This window comes from Centropristis striata, chromosome 15, assembly GCF_030273125.1.
Source record: "Centropristis striata isolate RG_2023a ecotype Rhode Island chromosome 15, C.striata_1.0, whole genome shotgun sequence".
In the NCBI taxonomy this organism is placed as follows: domain Eukaryota; kingdom Metazoa; phylum Chordata; class Actinopteri; order Perciformes; family Serranidae; genus Centropristis; species Centropristis striata.
Window position 1 is genome coordinate 12,892,624 of NC_081531.1, and position 18,332 is coordinate 12,910,955.

Below are 18,332 nucleotides of genomic sequence, written 5' to 3' on the forward strand. Positions count from 1 at the left end.
CTCTATCAAATGTATTGACCTTACAGATGATTAATAAAGGTGTAGTGCTCTTACTGGCGAAGCTCGAAGACTTGCATGTTGCCCATGTCTTTCATAAGAACCTCACGCTTAGCCACAACCTCCTTCAGCTCCTCAACACGTTTCCTCAAGGTCAGGTTATCCTGCAGCCAGCGCTCCTGGACCTAAGATTTTTTTTTTTTTTTAAAGAAAAAGTTATTTTTTTTAATGTTTTGCAGGTAGAGGCCTACTTATCTTCAGTTCCAACAGTGTACAACAGTAGAGGAGCTGAGTAAGTCTTCAGGGTTTAAGAAGGCCACAAGCCCATGTGTTACAGTTACAATACATACAGTGCTGGTTGCAACATCAACAGTTAAGGTAAATAACTAAGGCCTTATTTGCACCAACCAGTACAAAAGTGGATTGAACTTAAAGAAAAGATGCAAAGAGATGAGAATGAAGACATAATGACTCTGGACGCTGTACCTTTTGGGTGTCTATGTCCTGACGGATGTTTCCCATCTCCTTGTTGATCTTCTCTTTATACTTCTCTGCCTCGTGGAGCTGAGTGTTGGTTTCTTGAAGCTCCGACTCTTTTTGCTGCAGCAACAACAACAACAGACAATGTCAATAAAGTTGTTTAGTACTTGTTTATTAAAAATGAATAATCCAACAGAACAAACAAACTTCTACAGCTAAAAAAAGAAAGAAAACAATGACAAAACAAAAGTTATTCAAAGAAAAAAGAAAGCTGGCGTGTCAAAAAGAATGAAAACAGTCTACATTTACCTTTTATAATAACAATGTGTATGCAATGTCCATCACAAGATGAACAATGGAGGTGTGATAGTGAAAAACATATTACCTCTTTGTACTCGTCTTTGCCATCATCGACATATTTGGTTACGTCTCTTTCCAAGGTGCTGATCGCCTTCACTTTGTCTTTAATGGCATTAATCTGTCGGAGGCAAAGTGTTTATAAAGATTAGGATACATCATAAGCAGCAAAAGTTATTTAAAACTGATTTTAGTACATCCCTTTTAGTCATCCATTATTTCTTGTAGAAATGCTTTTACTGATCATTATCAATAAATGTTACTTTGTTTATATTAACTATGTTAGCTGTTACATTTTTTTAACTGTGGTGCCACTTGTTACTTTATTAGGTACACCTTTGCAACTGCTTTTTAATTCAAATTGAGTCTGTAACTGTGTGGGCTTTTTAAAATATTGCCGATTCACTTTTGAATATTAATGTTTCACTATTAAATATATAGGAAATGGAAACTGAAAATAAACAGGAAGCACAGAAAAGGGACATCTTTAGCCGTTCCTGTTCCTGTTCGAGAGCTAGAGGAAGTAATACTAAAAGAAGAAAGAGATAACAAGAAGAGGAGGATATAATTTACCCTGTTCATTACCATGTGAGTGAAACCACAGTTTGTTGTTAGATTTCTGCTGAGTTTTCATTACAGAGAAAGAGTACAGTGACAAAGAGACAAAAGTGAGAATGTGTCCACCTTCTCCTGCCCCTCTTCCTGCTTCTGCCTCTTGCGCTCCACCAGCTCCTGCTTCTCCTGTTGCAGCTTCTCCAGAGCAGCAGACAAAGGGGACAGCTGTTCCTTTGCTTCCTGATTTGACATAAGGTAAGAGAAAAAGGGACATCATGGTATATTAAGAGAGACTTACTTTTACTTTTTTACTTTTCTAACCATCCAAAAAGAAAGAATGAAAATGCAGAAATGTGTGTTTGGAATAGAGATCTGCAAAATGTGCATCACACTCTCATTAAGCTTAATTTAGAATGAAAATAGATACCGCCATTTGAAACAATGTTAAAGGTGTATCTCAATAAATTAGAATATCATGGAAAAGTCCATTTCCAATGGTCAAATACACCCAACCAGGTATTGAGTGCATATAGATGGACATACTTTTCAGAGGCCAACATTTCCATATTAAACATACTTTTTTTAAATTGGTCTTTTGTAATATTACATTTTTTTTGACACACTGAATTTTAGGTCTTCATTTAATGTAAGCCATTATCATTATAATTAGAAAAAATAAATAAATTAAGACAGGAAATGTTTCATTCTATGTGTAATGGATCTATATAATGTGTTATTTCCACTTTTTGAATTGAATTACTGACACAAATAAACTTTTCTATGATATTCTATTTTTTTGGGATGCACCTGTATGTTGGCATGGAAGTGAATCAACATATCCACTAGAGGGCAGGGCAGCTGAGGGACAGAAGTTTATAATGACCGATTTCCGGTGGGGCTGCTCCGTTCATGTGTGTCCCTAAGCTATCAGAAAAAGTGCACAAATATGGCCGAAAAGAATGCAAAGAACGGGCAAAAGGCTCTGTCCGTATCTAACGTTATAAATTAGCCTTAAGCACTCAAACACTACAAAAAATGTTGTGCCTTGGATATTTTGTGTGATCTACAATATTTTAGTGTCTCTTCATCAACATCTTCCAAGAACCAGAACAATAAAATGTACCCTGATGTCCCTGGTGAAGGCCTGTATCTCAGTGGTGAACTCGACACACTGCTCCTCCAGCTGCTGCTGTTTCTGCATATCACTGTTCAGCTGGAGTTTCTCTGCTCTCGTCTCATTCACAGCACTTTTCAGCATCTGAATCTGATCCTGCTGGTCCTGGATCAGCTTACGTTTCAGCTCCATCTTGCTGGAGGCTGCAGGTCACCAAAAAAAAAGAGAAAAAGAAAAGAAAAATGTTTTAGTTGAAACTGTTTAAGAGGTGTTAATTAGACTTGATGATCATTTTGGAGGATGTAGTTTGTGGTAGTGGTAAACTTTTAAGTTGAGAGTGTTTACGAGAAGATTGAAGCAATACATTCCTAAATGTGTGCTACAACGACCAAAAAGGCTGCTGCAAGATGTTTTGTTTTGTTGTTGACTGCACTTTTTGGACATTTTTAGTTGAATGCTGTCTTCAGTCCCGAGAAATCCCATGTGTGCATTACTACGCATTAAAGTTTTATTCCTCACTTGGACTTCAGAATGGAAAAGACAACCAGGACAGCAGGGCAGAGAGGGCAGATGACCATTAAGTGAGTATTTTTGTCACAAAAACACTGAATATTGGGTGTCAGACATTTGTGTGCAATGCATCCTGGTACATGTAGGGTCTGACAGCATGGCTGTGTGAGCAGAAGGAGTCAGCTTTCCTCAGTCAATAAAGGACACACCGAGAAATGCATTGCTTCAACTGACTAGTTACCATCAACACAGACGATTTAAGATGAGTCAAATAACAGTGGTGGCAAAACTGCAACATAAGAAATGGGTATGGCTATCTAATGGCATCTTACTGGTGTCTAGCTTGTGCTGAGTTTCTTGTTTCTCCTGACTGACTTGCTGGATGGTTCTGGTCAGGTCTACTCCCTGAAGTTTGGCTGCCTGCTGAGCTATTTTCCTCTCCAGCTCTTTAAGATCCATCTGGAAAAAACAGTAAGGTGAAGAAAGACTTGAGGAAGACAGAGATGCACAGACATTTTGGAAAGATCAGCCAGGAACTGACTGCGATCAAAAAGAGTGAGAAGGACGTTACCAGGTATCTGTCCATGAGAGATATGTCCTGCAGACACGCCTTGGCTGTTTCCTCCTCTGACATCAGGGTACGAAGCAGAGTCTCCTGCTCTTCCACGCCGCCCTTCAGTCTCTCGATGTCTCTGTTCACAGTCTGCAGGCGGTTTCTCAACTCAGGCAACTCCTTTTCCTGAACCTGCACAATGGACTGCCTGGAAGCCATGAAAGAGAGGAGAGATACAATTTGAAATGTATCTGTATTTAACTGCTTTAAATAAAGCAGAGAATAAAAGGTGGATGCTACATTTACTGTCATCCAACTTCTCTCTTGTTTGACTCCCTGCTGTTATTCAGGGAAGTTTCCTCTGAAACCTCCTGTGGATGCCCCCACCACAAGCTTCAACACCAAGATATTTGATAATTGTCTAAGATTTGATATCCTAAAAGGTACACCTAATCTAAAAGGCTCAAAGAAGGCCTAATTAATGAAAATAGACATGGACTGCAACCCTGAACTTATCTAGACATTACCCAGAGGAGCTGTATGTGAAAATGCAAACAACTGAATTAATTGCACTGGACATTAAACAGATTTTACAACAGCTCCTTGGTACAAAGTCAGTCTAATGTCTGTATGAAAAGAGCAGGTCTCTGTATGGAGAATTTACAGCGAGCAATTGGGCATGTTTATGACATTTCTATAATGCGACTGGAAGGAAAATGGAAGGATATAAAACAACTGAGGTCATTTCAACAAGAAACAACAAGATTTGGGAATTTCTGTCAGTGAGGGCCAAAGCCAAAATCGTCAATAATAAATATAAATATATAATTCAAGCAACGACAAAATACTATTTTTAATTAGGATTGACTGATCAACCAGCTCTGCGGCTGCAGTGTTATCTGCATCCTGGGCACCACCCCTTGCCTGAAGCAAATGTGGTACTTCCAGTATGTGTATATCTTCATCGATTTTACAGATTAACAGAAAGTGATAACAAACAGCGAAACCGTAAACCATGGCAACTAAATAATCTAAATCCGCTGATAAAAGCCACAAAAAGGAAACTAGAAAAAAAAAGAGTTGGTCTTGTGATAAGATATTTTGTTGATAGAAAATTACATAATATGTTTAACGTAAGCTTTCTAGGTCCCCGAGTACACCATACTCCAAATATACAATGTGGTTGCAGGCATTTTTGGTCCGCTCAGTCAATTAAATCCACATTTATGCTTTGTACTTTATATATTAGTTTCTTCTGAATGAGCTTTCCCTCTACAATTTTAACTGGTTCTCCAATCTGAATGATGGGGTTCTGCTCAGGTTATGAAAAGCCAGTGGAGAAAACCAGCGATAAAATCTCTGTCATGTAAGAAACTGGCTCCATCTAGTGGGATAAAGGTCATAAAACCTCTGCTCTACTCCTTGGAAAAGCACATGGGAAGTTTACTCATATGCTCCTAATCAAAAAGCAAACATTTTATCCAAAGTAATATGAAAATTTCATATGATTTGTCCATAATTCTTGTTCTTGATGGTGCAAATATATGAAATCAAATCAAGGAGAATATGAATAACTGAATGAAAACACAGATGGAGTATCTGTGTTATTCAAATTCTCCTTGATTTGCCAGAAAAGGCGTTTTAAGAAAAACATGTTATGGAAAACACAGAAAACAAACTCTGACTTGTCCAAATGGCAGTAGTAGACTTATTTTGATGCCAACCCTCTTAATTTATTTTTAATGACTTATTTATTTCATGACTCAAATTCAGTATAACAATCTTGTGGTACAGAGCCCCGGTGGGCTGCTGAGAACTCTACATGCCGTACTGCGTGAATGAACACAGATGAATGTCTATTATTAGTGTGACGAGTCTACAGTCTGTTGTGTGTGTACAATTGGGCGCCTGGATGTATTCATCAGGGATTTTTGTTTACTATTTTAAATTGCCTTGATGATGTGTAATTCATGTATCTGGAAGATTCTCCAATGGGGAATCAAATTTATTGATGAAGATGATTCTCAAGCTGATTTAAAATGTATTTCTGGGCATAACAGAAGGAAGACAATCCTGAACACACCGGACATGTCTGAATATATAACACCACTGCTTAGTGCCGGTTTTTAATTTTTTGCTTTGAGGACCTTAAGAAGAACGTAATAATGCCTTTTTAATTATGCTGTAATTATTGAATTCATTGATGAAGCACAACTGCCCCACATTCATTGGTTTCAGCTTCTTTGATGTAAGGATTTGGTGCTTCTCTGTGTGATAGCACTGTAAATTGAATACATTTAAGGGTAAACAAAACAATCAATTTCAAGCTGTCACCCGTGAGCTCTGTCAAATTGTGTATTTTTTTTATTTTAAAGCCCAACCAATTAATAAATTGCATAAGAAATAAGCATATTTTCAGCATATTCTAGATTTGTTTTGTTAGCTTTGTTTTCAGCTTTTAGAAAATCTAAAATGCAACTTGGCCAACCAACCACAGGTTATTTGAGAGAGAGGCCGTTCCTTTGGACTGTTCTACAAATGCAAATGTGCATACATGCCCCTTCAGATGGTGATAGCCTGATTCAAAAGTGTAAAATCCTGCGAAATGTTACTATTCCAGCACAAAGAGCAACTCTGGACCTGATTCTCTGGTTGTCGTCAGGAGTTCATATGAGAAAATGACATTAATGTCCAAAACAGTTCAATAAATCTCAGCTGAATGACTTTGATATTAGTGAAATAAGTCTCCTCTACATGATGATTCATCATCTTCATTGCTTTTACAGATAAACAGAAACTCATGACTAAGAAACAACTAAACCGTCCCCATGACAACCAAACAATCTCAATCTGCTGATCTCTCAACTGGCCACAAAATCGCTACATTTCTGCAATCTTATCCACATCATGTCTTGCCTTGCACGCTCTACCCAGGCGCCACACCTCGCCTATATGAAATGTTATATTTCCAATAAGTGACAACAGAACAGAAAGCATCAGTAACAACCCCTTACAGTGCAATGCAACAACAAAAAAAGAAAGACAGACTTGTCAGAGATTTAGAGAAAATGTTGCTCATAGCTTAGCCTTCTGGTAACCATAGATTTAAAAAAAATCATGTTTATGTAGCTTGCTAGAGCCTAGAATCACATGCTGTCATCCCAAAGGGCTTTACAGGCCCACACATTGGCAAAAAGTGGTGTTGCACTCACAAAAAGCAACAGAAGTAGTCCTGGGAGGATGGAGAAAAAAAAGCATTATGCTTTGTGTGTATGCCAAAAAGCTTTTGATATTCCTGAGAGTCCAGAACACTTGTTGCACTATTACACAATCTCTGTCTGGCTGCCTTTCTGCATACCTGACAGGTCTGAGAGCTGTCATCTCATCTCTCTTCTTCTCCTTCCTCTTCAGGTCATGTTCTGTGTTTTTCAGCTTTTCTGGCACCAGGCGGAGTTTAGACTGCATGTCACTAATAACTTCCTGCAGTTCAGGCTCCGAGGGGAACGTCCGCTGGCACACGGGGCAGCAGGGCTCTCCCTTCTCTGTCAGCTGACTGATGAACTGAGTGTACACTGCTGTGGCTCCAGCTAGCATGGCTGTAAACACACAGGTGGAGAAAGAGAGAAAAAGTGTATTATATCTTCATTTATACGACTTCTACCACCTGGACCACTGTTACACAGTACAGTCATTTGTTTCGGGGTAGCGACGCTTCCAATACTAAAGCCAGATACAACAGAAAGTTGTTGGGGTTTACATACACACAGAATACCTTAATGTACAGTATACCCCAAGGAAATCTTGGAAAGGGAAATGGATACTGCCCAAGCCTATTCACCTCTGTTTTTGGAGATCTTCTCCAGATCTTCTCGCAGTTTGCCCAGGTCCTGCTCCAGATCCTGACTGCCACACACGTTGAAGAACTTCTCTTCATCGTTGGCTAACTGCTGCTCCTTCTTCCGCACCTCAGAAGCAATGTGGCTTTTATTCTGCTCACTTGATGCCAGGTCCTTACTGAGAATAATTAAAATCATAATGCTTGTGATCACTTCCACTATTTCTTATTTTCTTATGTGTGGACTCTAATGTAAATAACTACTCACTTGAGCTTGGCAAGTTTGTCTCTGGTATTGTTGATTTCCTTGGACTTGGCGTAGATCCAGTCCTCCAGCTCTCTCTTGTTGGGAAAGTGGCCAAGCAAAGACACCAGATCCTCGCTGTGACGAGATTTGATCTTACGAACCTGCTCCTCCTTCTCTGTCTGGAGGAACGAAGAGGAAAGATGAGAGGTGATTCTGGCTCAAGTCTGAGAACAGCGAGGAAGAGAATGTTCAACACCAGCTGCATTACAGGGACCTTAGGTTACACATTACCTTGTCCTTTTTCAGCATGTCCACCTGCGTGCGTGCTGTGGTGTGTGTGTTGAGCACCCCCATCTCTTGATCGAGCTGTCGCTGTGTGCGGTCGAGTTCAGCCTTTTCTTTCTGGAGCTCCACAACCTCGGCCTTCAGCTCGTCCACATTGGAGCTCTGAACTGCGCTCTGCAGCTCACGCTCCTGAGGATGTAAACATACACACATACACACACTCTTATTCTTCATTATAGCATTTAAGGCACTCTATACAATTCTTACTTAAGTTAGTTAAGCAATTTGAAAGAGAACATTTATGTTTCAGGCTCCTTCAGACTGGAAAAACTTTTCTTCATGGTTTGTCTTTTAAATAGTTAAACTGTATATGTTTCAGATGATGCTACACTCTAACTACAATTCATTGAATATTCTATACTTTTTCTGATATATATTTATATTTGTTCAAAGCCTCTCTGGAGCCATCAAGTGGTTGTTTTCATTCTTTTTAATTTGGCTTTTACCTGAACCAATTTTAGAGATTTTTTTGCTCATGCATCTTCGTGTTATAACATCTTCTCTTTTATTAATTGATTTATTTGCTACTATTTATTAGTCTATTTGTATATATATATATATATATATATATACATATATTATCATGCTCTATTTCTTAATGATTCATTTATTGTTTTAGCTATTTTATCTAGGTTGTTTTTGTTTTTTTTAACTTTCCATTGTTATAATTGACTTTTATTTTTTTAATTATTTTTTTATTATTATATATATATATATATATTTTTATCTTATTTTATTTTATTTTATCTTACTTTATTTCTAACCTGCCTCCAGTGTTTCCTCACTGCTCCATGTTGAGATGGCGCTTCCTCAGTTCCTCAGTTTGTGCTTTTTTTTCTAATAGGAAGGGTGGGATGGAGGGTTGGGCGGAGGGTGTTTGCTTGTTTCTATGTTTCGTTATCTTTTTATTATTATTATTGTTATTTTCTCCTTTTTTATGTAAAGCGCTTTGTGTTGCATCTCTCTTGTATGAAAAGTGCTATACAAATAAAGTCTGATTGATTGACTGATTCATATACTCTTCTTTTTGATGTTGATGATTATCTCAGTTGTAGTGAGTTGGTTCAGTTGTTGTCTTGTATTGCTTTTGCATTTTCATGTCTTGTAAAGATCACTTTATCATAGCCGTTGTGTGTGCACCCACCGCTTTAGCCAGATCATTTTCCAGTTGTTGCAGTCGGCTAGACGAGCCCTCCAGCCTCTGCAGCTCGGCCTTGATGTTCCTCAGTTCTTGCTGCTTCTTTCCCTGCAGGTCCCTCTTCAACTCCACGGTTCTCTCCAGGCCTGTCTTCTTATCTCTCATTTCATCAATGGCCTGCTGCTTCTGCTGTTCTTTTTCCTGCAGGTTCGTCTGAAAGGAGAGAATAATAAGAGGAGGAATCAGGCATGAGCCCACATCATCTCTGTGGTGTCAAATATAAACAGTGTGGGTAGTGAAATGTTGTGACCTTTTTCGTCTTTAAAAAAAACCCCCAAATAATTTCTTACCATAGCCTGACTGAGGGTCTCCTTTTCCTGCTCCAGTCTCTGTGTGACGTGACGATTAAAACTCTCGAGCTGAAGAGTGGTGAAGGGTGGACGGTCATAACCCTCCATCTCCAGATAGGACGACAGAGAGCGAACCTAAGAAAGAGACATGGGAGTACTTGCATCAAACATATTTAAAAGTGATAGAGATTTTTTTTATTTTATAACGCATCGAAGCATCCACGTGTGTCAGAGGGTGTGCTTTACATTACATTCATTTGGCAGTAACCATTGTCCCAAGTGACATACAATAAGTCTATTTGACTGCCACGGGAACAAGAGCTAGATGTCATCAAAAATGTAAGTGCATCTGTTCCAAACTGACAGCTAAGAGTGCGTTCAATGCCGCAGTACAAGTGCATAGAGGTAGATTTTTCCCTCTCACCTGAGTGTCTCGGTTCTTGATGTTTTGAGTCTGGCGGTCAGCCTCTAGCTGTAGACGACCTGGGAAAGAGAGTGGGATTTCAGCAGCTGATCTAGTTTTCAGGAGATGCCTCTCTTAATCCAAATGTCTGTCCATCCTTCCTTGTATCCATCATTGATTTTGTTCTATTTTTTGTGTGGTTTTTTTTTTAACAGCAGAGTATTTCAAGTCCTTCTCGGACTTGTTTCTAGGATTGATTCTGACATTCTGCCAGTGCACTCGGGGATGCATGCTACTAAATAATGCTGCACCAAAAATACACCAAGAACGGAAAACATTTAGTTATAAATATGGATGTAAGGTGTGCTTGAAAAGTCAGGCAAACTGCTATTTTGCAAAAAGTTTTTAGAAGTTTCTTAGTGAGCCTGATGCATAGACTGTGACATGTGTGCCGTTGTGTGTACCTTGTTCTACCAGGAGATCAGCCTTGACTCTGTTGAGTCTCTGACACTCCCGACCAGCCCGCTCCAGCTCCTTCTGGCAGTCTGTCAGCCTCCGCTCCTTCTCCCTCACCGTCCTCTGGTGGTTCTGGTAAATCTCCTGCAGCTGCTCATCTGAACCCTGGAACACCTGCAACATACACAGTTGACTGGCTTAGAGTGGCTCTGAAGCTCAATGAGTACAGCTTAGCAAACTGTCAGGGTCGGCGGTTTGACTCCACTGTGGCCCCTCCATCATGAAAATATATGCACCAATGGATCTTTGAAAGCAACGCTCTCAAGAAGACATGGGAAAGTCATCTCAATTTGACATTGGATGATGAGGAGTGGGATAGGATTTGTAAGAACATACAAGAATGCAAGGGTGTGTGTCATTGAGTTTGTTTTCAACTTGGATTAAAATACAGTCATGGGGGGGGGGGGGATTAGACCACCTTTGTTTTCTCTAATTTCTTGTTCATTTTAATGCCTGGTACAACTAAAGGTACATTTGTTTGGACAAATATAATGATAACAGCAAAAATAGAGTATAATTTAAGAGCTGATATCTAGCCATTTTCCGTGGTTTTCTTGACAATGAGTTTGGTTATTATCAAGCAATCTGATGTTATCATTATATTTTTCCAAACAAAGTAGTTGTATCAGGCATTAAAATGAACAAGAAATTGAAGAAAATGGTCTAAGAATTTTCTCCACGACTGTATATACTAAACTAAAGAAGGTCATCTAACTTATGTTTTATGGTCCTGTGATAAAGGGCTAGGATATATGATTATTAGTGAGATTTTTAGGTCCAAATTCCATAGTATTCCATATCGATCTATCTATCTATTACTATATACTTATGTACCTCAAGTCACTCACAAAAAAATGCAGCAACACATACGCAAAAGGGCACTCATTTGCTGGTATTTTCCCTCTCTCAGACAAAAACAAACACTCTTCAAACACAACTGAGAAACACAGACAGATGGAGGAATTCCCATCTCCTGTAAAGCAGAGGAGCAGAACCATCCCACAGTCGAAAAAGACATTCATATCAATGCAGGCCAGTGATGAGCAGGAATGTGATTACAGAATTACAACCTCATTCACCATCTGCAGTGTTTCTGTTAGGTTCCCTTTATGTTAATGATACTTACTGAATGGAGGCTGGGGTGTTATAAAGCAGGTGTTAAGCAAAATAAACCCTCAGATAGAGACAGTGTTTTCCTTTTTTCAACCTTTTTATATTCATTCATGCATGCATTTCAGTTTCTATCTCACCTTATTTTTATTTATTTTTTTAAATAAATCCATCCTTAAATATTTTTAAGCATCTTGTCAAGTTTCCAAAAACATTTTAGCCAATGCGATGTGTTCACAACTAGTGTTATCTGTGGAGTGTGAGCGGTGATTTAAGTGTTGGAACCAGTGTTTCCTCCCTTTCTCTTTCCTAAATAAACTTGCATCCAGGCATTGAACTCTAGCTTTTTTCTTCAGTGAGTTTAATAGTCTTTAGCTCTGACATACATTAGCAAAGTCTAATTTTTTACATCATAAAAACAAAAACCTTGTGTTTACATGCGTGTATATACTACATATTTCTGTTACCTGTTCCATTGTTTCCTCCAGCTCCTTGTTGTCCTCCTCCATCTGTTTCTTCCTGCTGTCTAAAGCTTTGATGTCGTTGTCCAACTTCATCACTTTCCCAAGTTTTGTGTCAATATCCGTCAGTCGATTCTGAAAATTGATATTCAAATTAACAAATTAAGAGGTGCCACTGTTAAAATTACTTCTTGTAATTGTTGACTTTCATCTGACTTGTATTGCTAAGCACTTTGGGCTGCATGTCTGCATGAAATGTGCTATATAAATAAAGCTATTATTATTATTATATATATTATTATATCAACCAACATCTAGTGGATCAATCTGGTTCTCTATCTGTTGGACGCTCTCTCTAGAGGCCATCAGTTGAGCCTCCTTGGTGGCCACGGTCTCTCTGATCTGCTGGGCTTTCTCCTTGTTCTGCTTCAGGTAGCGCAGCTCCACCTGACACTCTTTGACTGTTTGACTCTGTTTGAGACGTAATTGACGCATTGTCTCCAGAGCTTTGATATACCTTGGAGAAACACAAAGAGATGGTAATGAAGAGTTTCCCTTCTAATAGCAGTATCTGAATAGCATATGCAGGTTACAATTTTTGCTTTAGAATAATTTGAGGTAATATGATGCTAAATTTGAAAAAAAAAAATGACACAAAAGTCTAAGAATGAGTGGTCTTTACTTGGTTGCAGCGAAGATGGAGTCAAACTTGTCTTTGAGTGCTTTGCCTTCACAAAGTGGCCAGTTGGACTCTTCTTGGTGACAAAAGATGACATTATTCAGCACAGGCTTTGACACACCCAGTGCAGAAATCATCTCCCGATCCAGTTCGCCGCACTTTGACGACAAGCTCACCTTCTCACCATCTCTGGATGAATGATGATGGAGGTCACGTGTAAAGAAAAGGGGTCATTTCACATTATTGTCAGTTACAAACAATAAACAACTAAAGAAAGTACTAAAGAAACGTGCGACCCTGGCTTACTTCATTCTGGTAATGACCTGCTCCAAGCTTTTGAAGGAGTAGTTCTTTGCCTTCTGAGTGCAGGACATGGAGCGATGGATAGTCACTTTCTCTCCGTTGACATCGGTGAATAACAGTCGAATCTGTGCTCTCACATCCGTTTCATGGGCATCCTGGAATAAACACAGCATGAATTCACTTTAACAAAGCACATGCCTCAGCAATCCTCATCTGACAGCGGCTTTAGACAGGAATTGTGAGGTTTGGATAAAAATATTAAGGACAGTAAAAAAACATAGAAACAAATTTGCCCATTTGCCCATCATTGAAATAGTAAAATTCCTAGATTGATTAGCTAAAATATCCAAATTTATAATCTTGATAGTACATGTTATGATAGCTAGGTAGATAAAAACAATTTACTTCAGAAAACATTTCTTTTTATAATATTTTCAGTGTTAATGAGACTACACATTATTGTGAGAAAAGTATATTTTCAGTGTTAAAAGAATACTAGTACTCAGTCAACCGGTGGAAATTATATCATATATGATGTCTGCATAATTAGTAGTAAAGTTCAAGAAAGCGACTTCACCTTTGGATCATGAACAAATGCACCTCCTTTAGACCCAGGTGGAAGTTCTCCTGATGTTGCATACTTAAGGCACTCAATAATAGTCTGGAAACAGAAAACAAAAGGGTCATATTGTACAAGAATCAAAACATGAGAGGTGTAGTTATCCTTTTTAAATATTCCTTTCGCTTCACCGCTACTTCAAAAATATGAAAAGGGGAGCACAAACCACCAGACCAGCTAGCCTAATCCCAATGCATACTGTCAACTTTCTTGTTCATGCTCTGCAGGTCATGCTTCACAGTCAACCTTTGCTCTTGTCAAAGTGTGCTCTCATACCGTTTTTCCTGCTCCATTGGGTCCAACCAGCACAGTCAGGGGAGTGAAGAAAGAGATGACTTGTTTGTCTTTATCCTCAATCCCGAAGCTCCTCACCCCGAGGATGCTCATCTTGTCTATCTTTGACATTGTTGCTATCCGAAAGAGAAAGAAAAAGAAAAAGAGAGACAGGGAATTCAAATCAGACTGAACTGAAAAGCATATACAACATTTGCAATTTGCAATGGCATATAAAAATGAATCTGCAACTACAGTGTATCATGACTATCGCGGTCACCAGTGGTATCAGTTGATCTGCCAACTGAGGCAATTCGTTTTGACGTTGCTGTCAGTTTACCATTCCTTATCATGCAAGATATGAAGAAGTAACATACTGAAAACTTAAACAAAACATTGACTGTGTCATCAAAAAGACATTTGAATCTTAGAAAAGTCTTAATCTAATCTAATGTAAGCATTTTTAAGCTGTTTATTACATATTTATAAACTTTACTGTATATACACACTGTACGGTATACTGATCATTTCTATTCAGTATTCTATTTCTATCTAAAGAACAAAAAACATGTTTAGTGATAGCGTTCTACAAAAAGTTGACAGATTAAAGGAAAACAAGTTTCACGTTTCAAACTGTCACTTGTTTGTAACATAGTCTAGGCCCCTATATAACCTAAATTTCAAACAGTCTCTTGGTTTAGTCGTTAACTGCACAGTTTCGTTACGTTAATACAAATAATTCTGGAAAGCTATCTGATTCATAGATGTCAAAAAACTATAATTTATCGTTACAAACAAATATCGTAACAAACTTACTTTACGAACTCCACTAAAATTAAAGATTTATTATAGAAAAACTCAGTGTTCAGCTTATTGATGTTCAGCAAATTAACACTATTTAATGTGTTGAGTTTATTGGGTTAAATAAAACAGTTTATTGTAAGCAAGAGCAACCTGTGCAATTATTATTATTTTTATTTTTTTAAAACTTTATTAAAGCAACATGGTGCAATACAAGACAATACACCAACAAAACGCTGTCAGGTTGTTTCAACAATACAGAGGCAAGCTTTCATACAAAAACATTGTAAAGTGTACATAAATTCAAAGTTTTTATAGCTTTCATGTTGGTAGATTTCCTAATAGACTTAATATATTGTTTGGTTTCATTTTCAAACACAAGAAAGAGAGGTTTTTGATTAATATAACGACATTTATGGATATGCCATTTGGCATATATTTTGCATGTATGGATATGCCATTTGGCATATCTTTTGGAAAAGGAAAGTCAGTGAAACCAAACAGTATATGTTCAAAGCACAGGGACAAATGAGGTTCAATCGAAAGGTAAATCAGGTTACAAATATCTTCCCATAATTTAGTTGAGAAAGAGCAAGACCAAAATAAATGAAAAACATCTTCACAGAAAGAGCAGTTTAAGTCTATGTCTTTCTTAAATCGTTGTTAAAAAAAAAAAACTTTAGATGGGTAAATTCTGTGAATTATCTTAAAAGATAGTTCTTTGACCTTATTATTGATTATATATCTAGCAGGGAAATTCCAGATCTTTTTCCAGTTAAGGTTATTCCAATAGGTTGTTACATATGGAGTTGATATGACTTCTTTCTGAAATAAAGAGCGTATATTACGGTTACTATTGCGTGGAGAGGAGAAACAAATTTGGCCGGTTTCAAGTTTGGTTGGATCAAAGGGCAATAATGATAGACTTTGTATGGGTGACACGTTATGGGAAGCTAACATTACAGCGGCTAATGCAGCTAGCTAACAACGTTTGGCTTTCTGCTACGTTGTAGTCTCTGACAGCTAGCGACTCCCTGTCCAACAGAGTGCACCTCCATGCAGTACAACAAAAAATATTTTCACGAGTTGCAGTGGTCTCCAGTCGTGTATATGCTACGAATTCAGCTCACCTCAGTGTTGTTATGGTCCAGGCATGAAAGTAGTTTTCGCGCTGTGGGAAATGTGACTTGGCGACGTCTGACGACTTCCGGTAGTGGGAACTACAACATATAGAGCGGTAATCCGACCTCGACGAATATGTAGCTTTTTTTGTCATCGAGTGTGTGCACTGTAAATGCTTATTTACCCTTTCAATTCATCAATTTTGTAATGGAAATCATTTTAACTGCACAAAAAGGAGCAAATGATTACCAATATGCAGCTTTAAGATAAGAGCGTCATCTATTCATTCTATTTCTATGATCAAAGGTCGGCTCAGGTCAGTCAATGATGATCTTTATCTCTCACGCAGTCTGTTCTGTTAAAATTACACTTATATACGACTATTTGCTGCTTTTATTTTTTTTGTACCTATTATAATGTACGGTGTATAGTTTGTTTAATTGTCTTGTTTTGTTTATTTGTTGTTGGGGTTTGTATCACTAAGCAATTTCCATTTTTTTTTAGGTAGATACAGTTTATACAGTAATAAAGTTTGTGCTCTAGTGCAGTCATTCTGTGAAAGTTTTCAGATTCATTCATTTTAATTATTATATCAATACATATGTTCCCATACTCATTGCAATGAAACGTCATGGTCAAACAAATAAACAAACAAACAAAAACTCTTAGAGGAAGACATGCAGTTTCTCCACGAAATCTGTTTACAATGCACTTTGTTGCTTTCTTCTTTTATGGATACACCAATTTTTCTACCTCAGCCAAGCATGCAAATTATGGGGGGCGTTTCCACTCTTTTATGCGCAAATGCAAAACAGGTTGCTGGGAACACACCTCAGTTGGGCGTGTTTTTAATAGTTTCTGGACACAGTTAATGTCTACAGCACACTTTGACGTGTTTTCTCAGGGTTTGACTACACAAACAATACTTGTTAAAGATGTATCTTAAAGAGCTCTGGGCATCACGTGACTCATCTTGATTACTCTCATTTCTGCAGGTGTATGAGCACAATTAACGCCGCCAGCCAGAATTAATTTTAAGCAGCCAGTGGTTACTGCGCACCATAAGTCAAAGAATATTGAAGCTTACTTGATTCCTATGGTCTGTGTCTAGTACCATCAGGTTGAATGCACAATGTAAGTCGCTTTGGACAAAAGCATCTGCTAAATGACATGTAATGTAATGTAATACAATGTAATGAACCTATATTCTACAACTTGTTGGATTTAACACTACGGGCCGTTATAATGCCCCCAGGGTGATTTTCACAAGTATTTTAACAGACAGAACTGTCAACTTACACATCTACAGTTAGTCTACCTGTTCAGCTTTCTCTCATCCTACTCTGGAGAGTCCCTGACAATCCACAAAAGCCTTGAGGGGGATACATGGACGGAATCTGGATTTGTGAATAATAACAAGCTTTGGAGACTACCAGCTAAAACTGCTTGTCATTAGCAGAAGGGTAAGTGTCACCTCAGTGAAATGTAGTCAGTTGAAGCCATGGTTGGTGGTCAGGACTGATGGGGTTGTGTTAGGACCATAATACAAGTCAGTTAAATAAGCATTGTGTTCAGTACCTGATATGAAATCTGTGAATTTGTGAGTTCCTGTCACTCAGTTTTTCTCATTTCAACTCCAGCTCTTTTTGCTGTAGTACATTAATCATATCTGACTATTTCATAGGGCTGGGCGATATGGGTATTTCCTAATGCTAATAAAAAATTAAATGGCACACTCATTCAATCTGAGATCAAATGTGATTCATCAACATTTTCTCATGGGTAAGAACAGGCTTTTGTGCACATTTCATGAATCCTATGTAGGATTTTCCAATTTTCCTCTTATTACATTGTGTTAGGGCTGGGCAATATGGACCAAAAGTCATATCCCGATATATTTAGGCTGAATATTGATATACATAATATATATCGATATTTTTATCACAAAGTGAGAGCAAATGTTTAGTCAAAGTCAAAGCAAAATATGACATTTCAAAAATCAAAGCTCCATAAAGCATAAAAACATTTAAATGAATAAAAAAATCTTAAATAAAAATAGCCTATGAAATAAAATAGTAATCTTTTTCTGAAATAAATATAGTTATATTACAAAAGAATAACAAACATTACAAAATAACTAAATATGACAAACCCCAGTAAGGGGAGCATTTATATATAAAGAAAGGAAAAAAAATTGAACTATATCGATATATGCGATATAGTCTAATTCCATATCACATTTAAACATATATTGGTATTTTTTTATATTGATTTTTCGCTCAGCCCTACTCTTTCAGGATCTTTTAAGAATCTGATAAAATAATTTACATTTCACTTCCCCAATTGTTCTGGCATAATGCACAACAGCTATTCACCATTGCAAACTGCTGTTGTTGTCACACGAAAAGATACTCAACCCTGAAACACAGGTATAAAAATGATGAGGCAAGACAAGAGCAGTTCAATCAGTTATTTTTTTTATGTAAAGCTCAGCTCATGCATCTAAAAGTTGATTTAAAAGCTGAAGATGCGTTATACTGGAGCATCCTGGTGACCTCGGGGTT

The 18,332-nt window shown here is 37.8% G+C and overlaps 1 protein-coding gene across 1 annotated transcript in view; it reads right to left on the bottom strand.

Moving 5' to 3' along the window:
* Nucleotides 1–15,868, bottom strand: part of rad50 (RAD50 homolog, double strand break repair protein) — a 28,141-nt gene extending 12,273 nt beyond the window's left edge. The window contains exons 1-22 of the mRNA XM_059352420.1: nt 15,777–15,868; nt 13,849–13,982; nt 13,531–13,614; nt 12,957–13,108; nt 12,654–12,839; nt 12,284–12,488; nt 11,978–12,106; nt 10,349–10,514; nt 9,906–9,964; nt 9,482–9,616; nt 9,138–9,344; nt 7,940–8,122; nt 7,670–7,827; nt 7,405–7,580; nt 6,925–7,162; nt 3,585–3,774; nt 3,346–3,472; nt 2,513–2,706; nt 1,519–1,629; nt 863–955; nt 484–597; nt 55–182 (exon numbers count right to left, since the gene is read on the bottom strand). Of these exons, the coding sequence (XP_059208403.1) occupies nt 55–182; nt 484–597; nt 863–955; nt 1,519–1,629; nt 2,513–2,706; nt 3,346–3,472; nt 3,585–3,774; nt 6,925–7,162; nt 7,405–7,580; nt 7,670–7,827; nt 7,940–8,122; nt 9,138–9,344; nt 9,482–9,616; nt 9,906–9,964; nt 10,349–10,514; nt 11,978–12,106; nt 12,284–12,488; nt 12,654–12,839; nt 12,957–13,108; nt 13,531–13,614; nt 13,849–13,977 (3,164 nt within the window). The 5' untranslated portion in view covers nt 13,978–13,982; nt 15,777–15,868. The remainder of the gene's footprint in view (nt 1–54; nt 183–483; nt 598–862; nt 956–1,518; nt 1,630–2,512; nt 2,707–3,345; nt 3,473–3,584; nt 3,775–6,924; nt 7,163–7,404; nt 7,581–7,669; nt 7,828–7,939; nt 8,123–9,137; nt 9,345–9,481; nt 9,617–9,905; nt 9,965–10,348; nt 10,515–11,977; nt 12,107–12,283; nt 12,489–12,653; nt 12,840–12,956; nt 13,109–13,530; nt 13,615–13,848; nt 13,983–15,776) is intronic.
* Between the last annotated feature and the right edge of the window lie 2,464 nt (nt 15,869–18,332).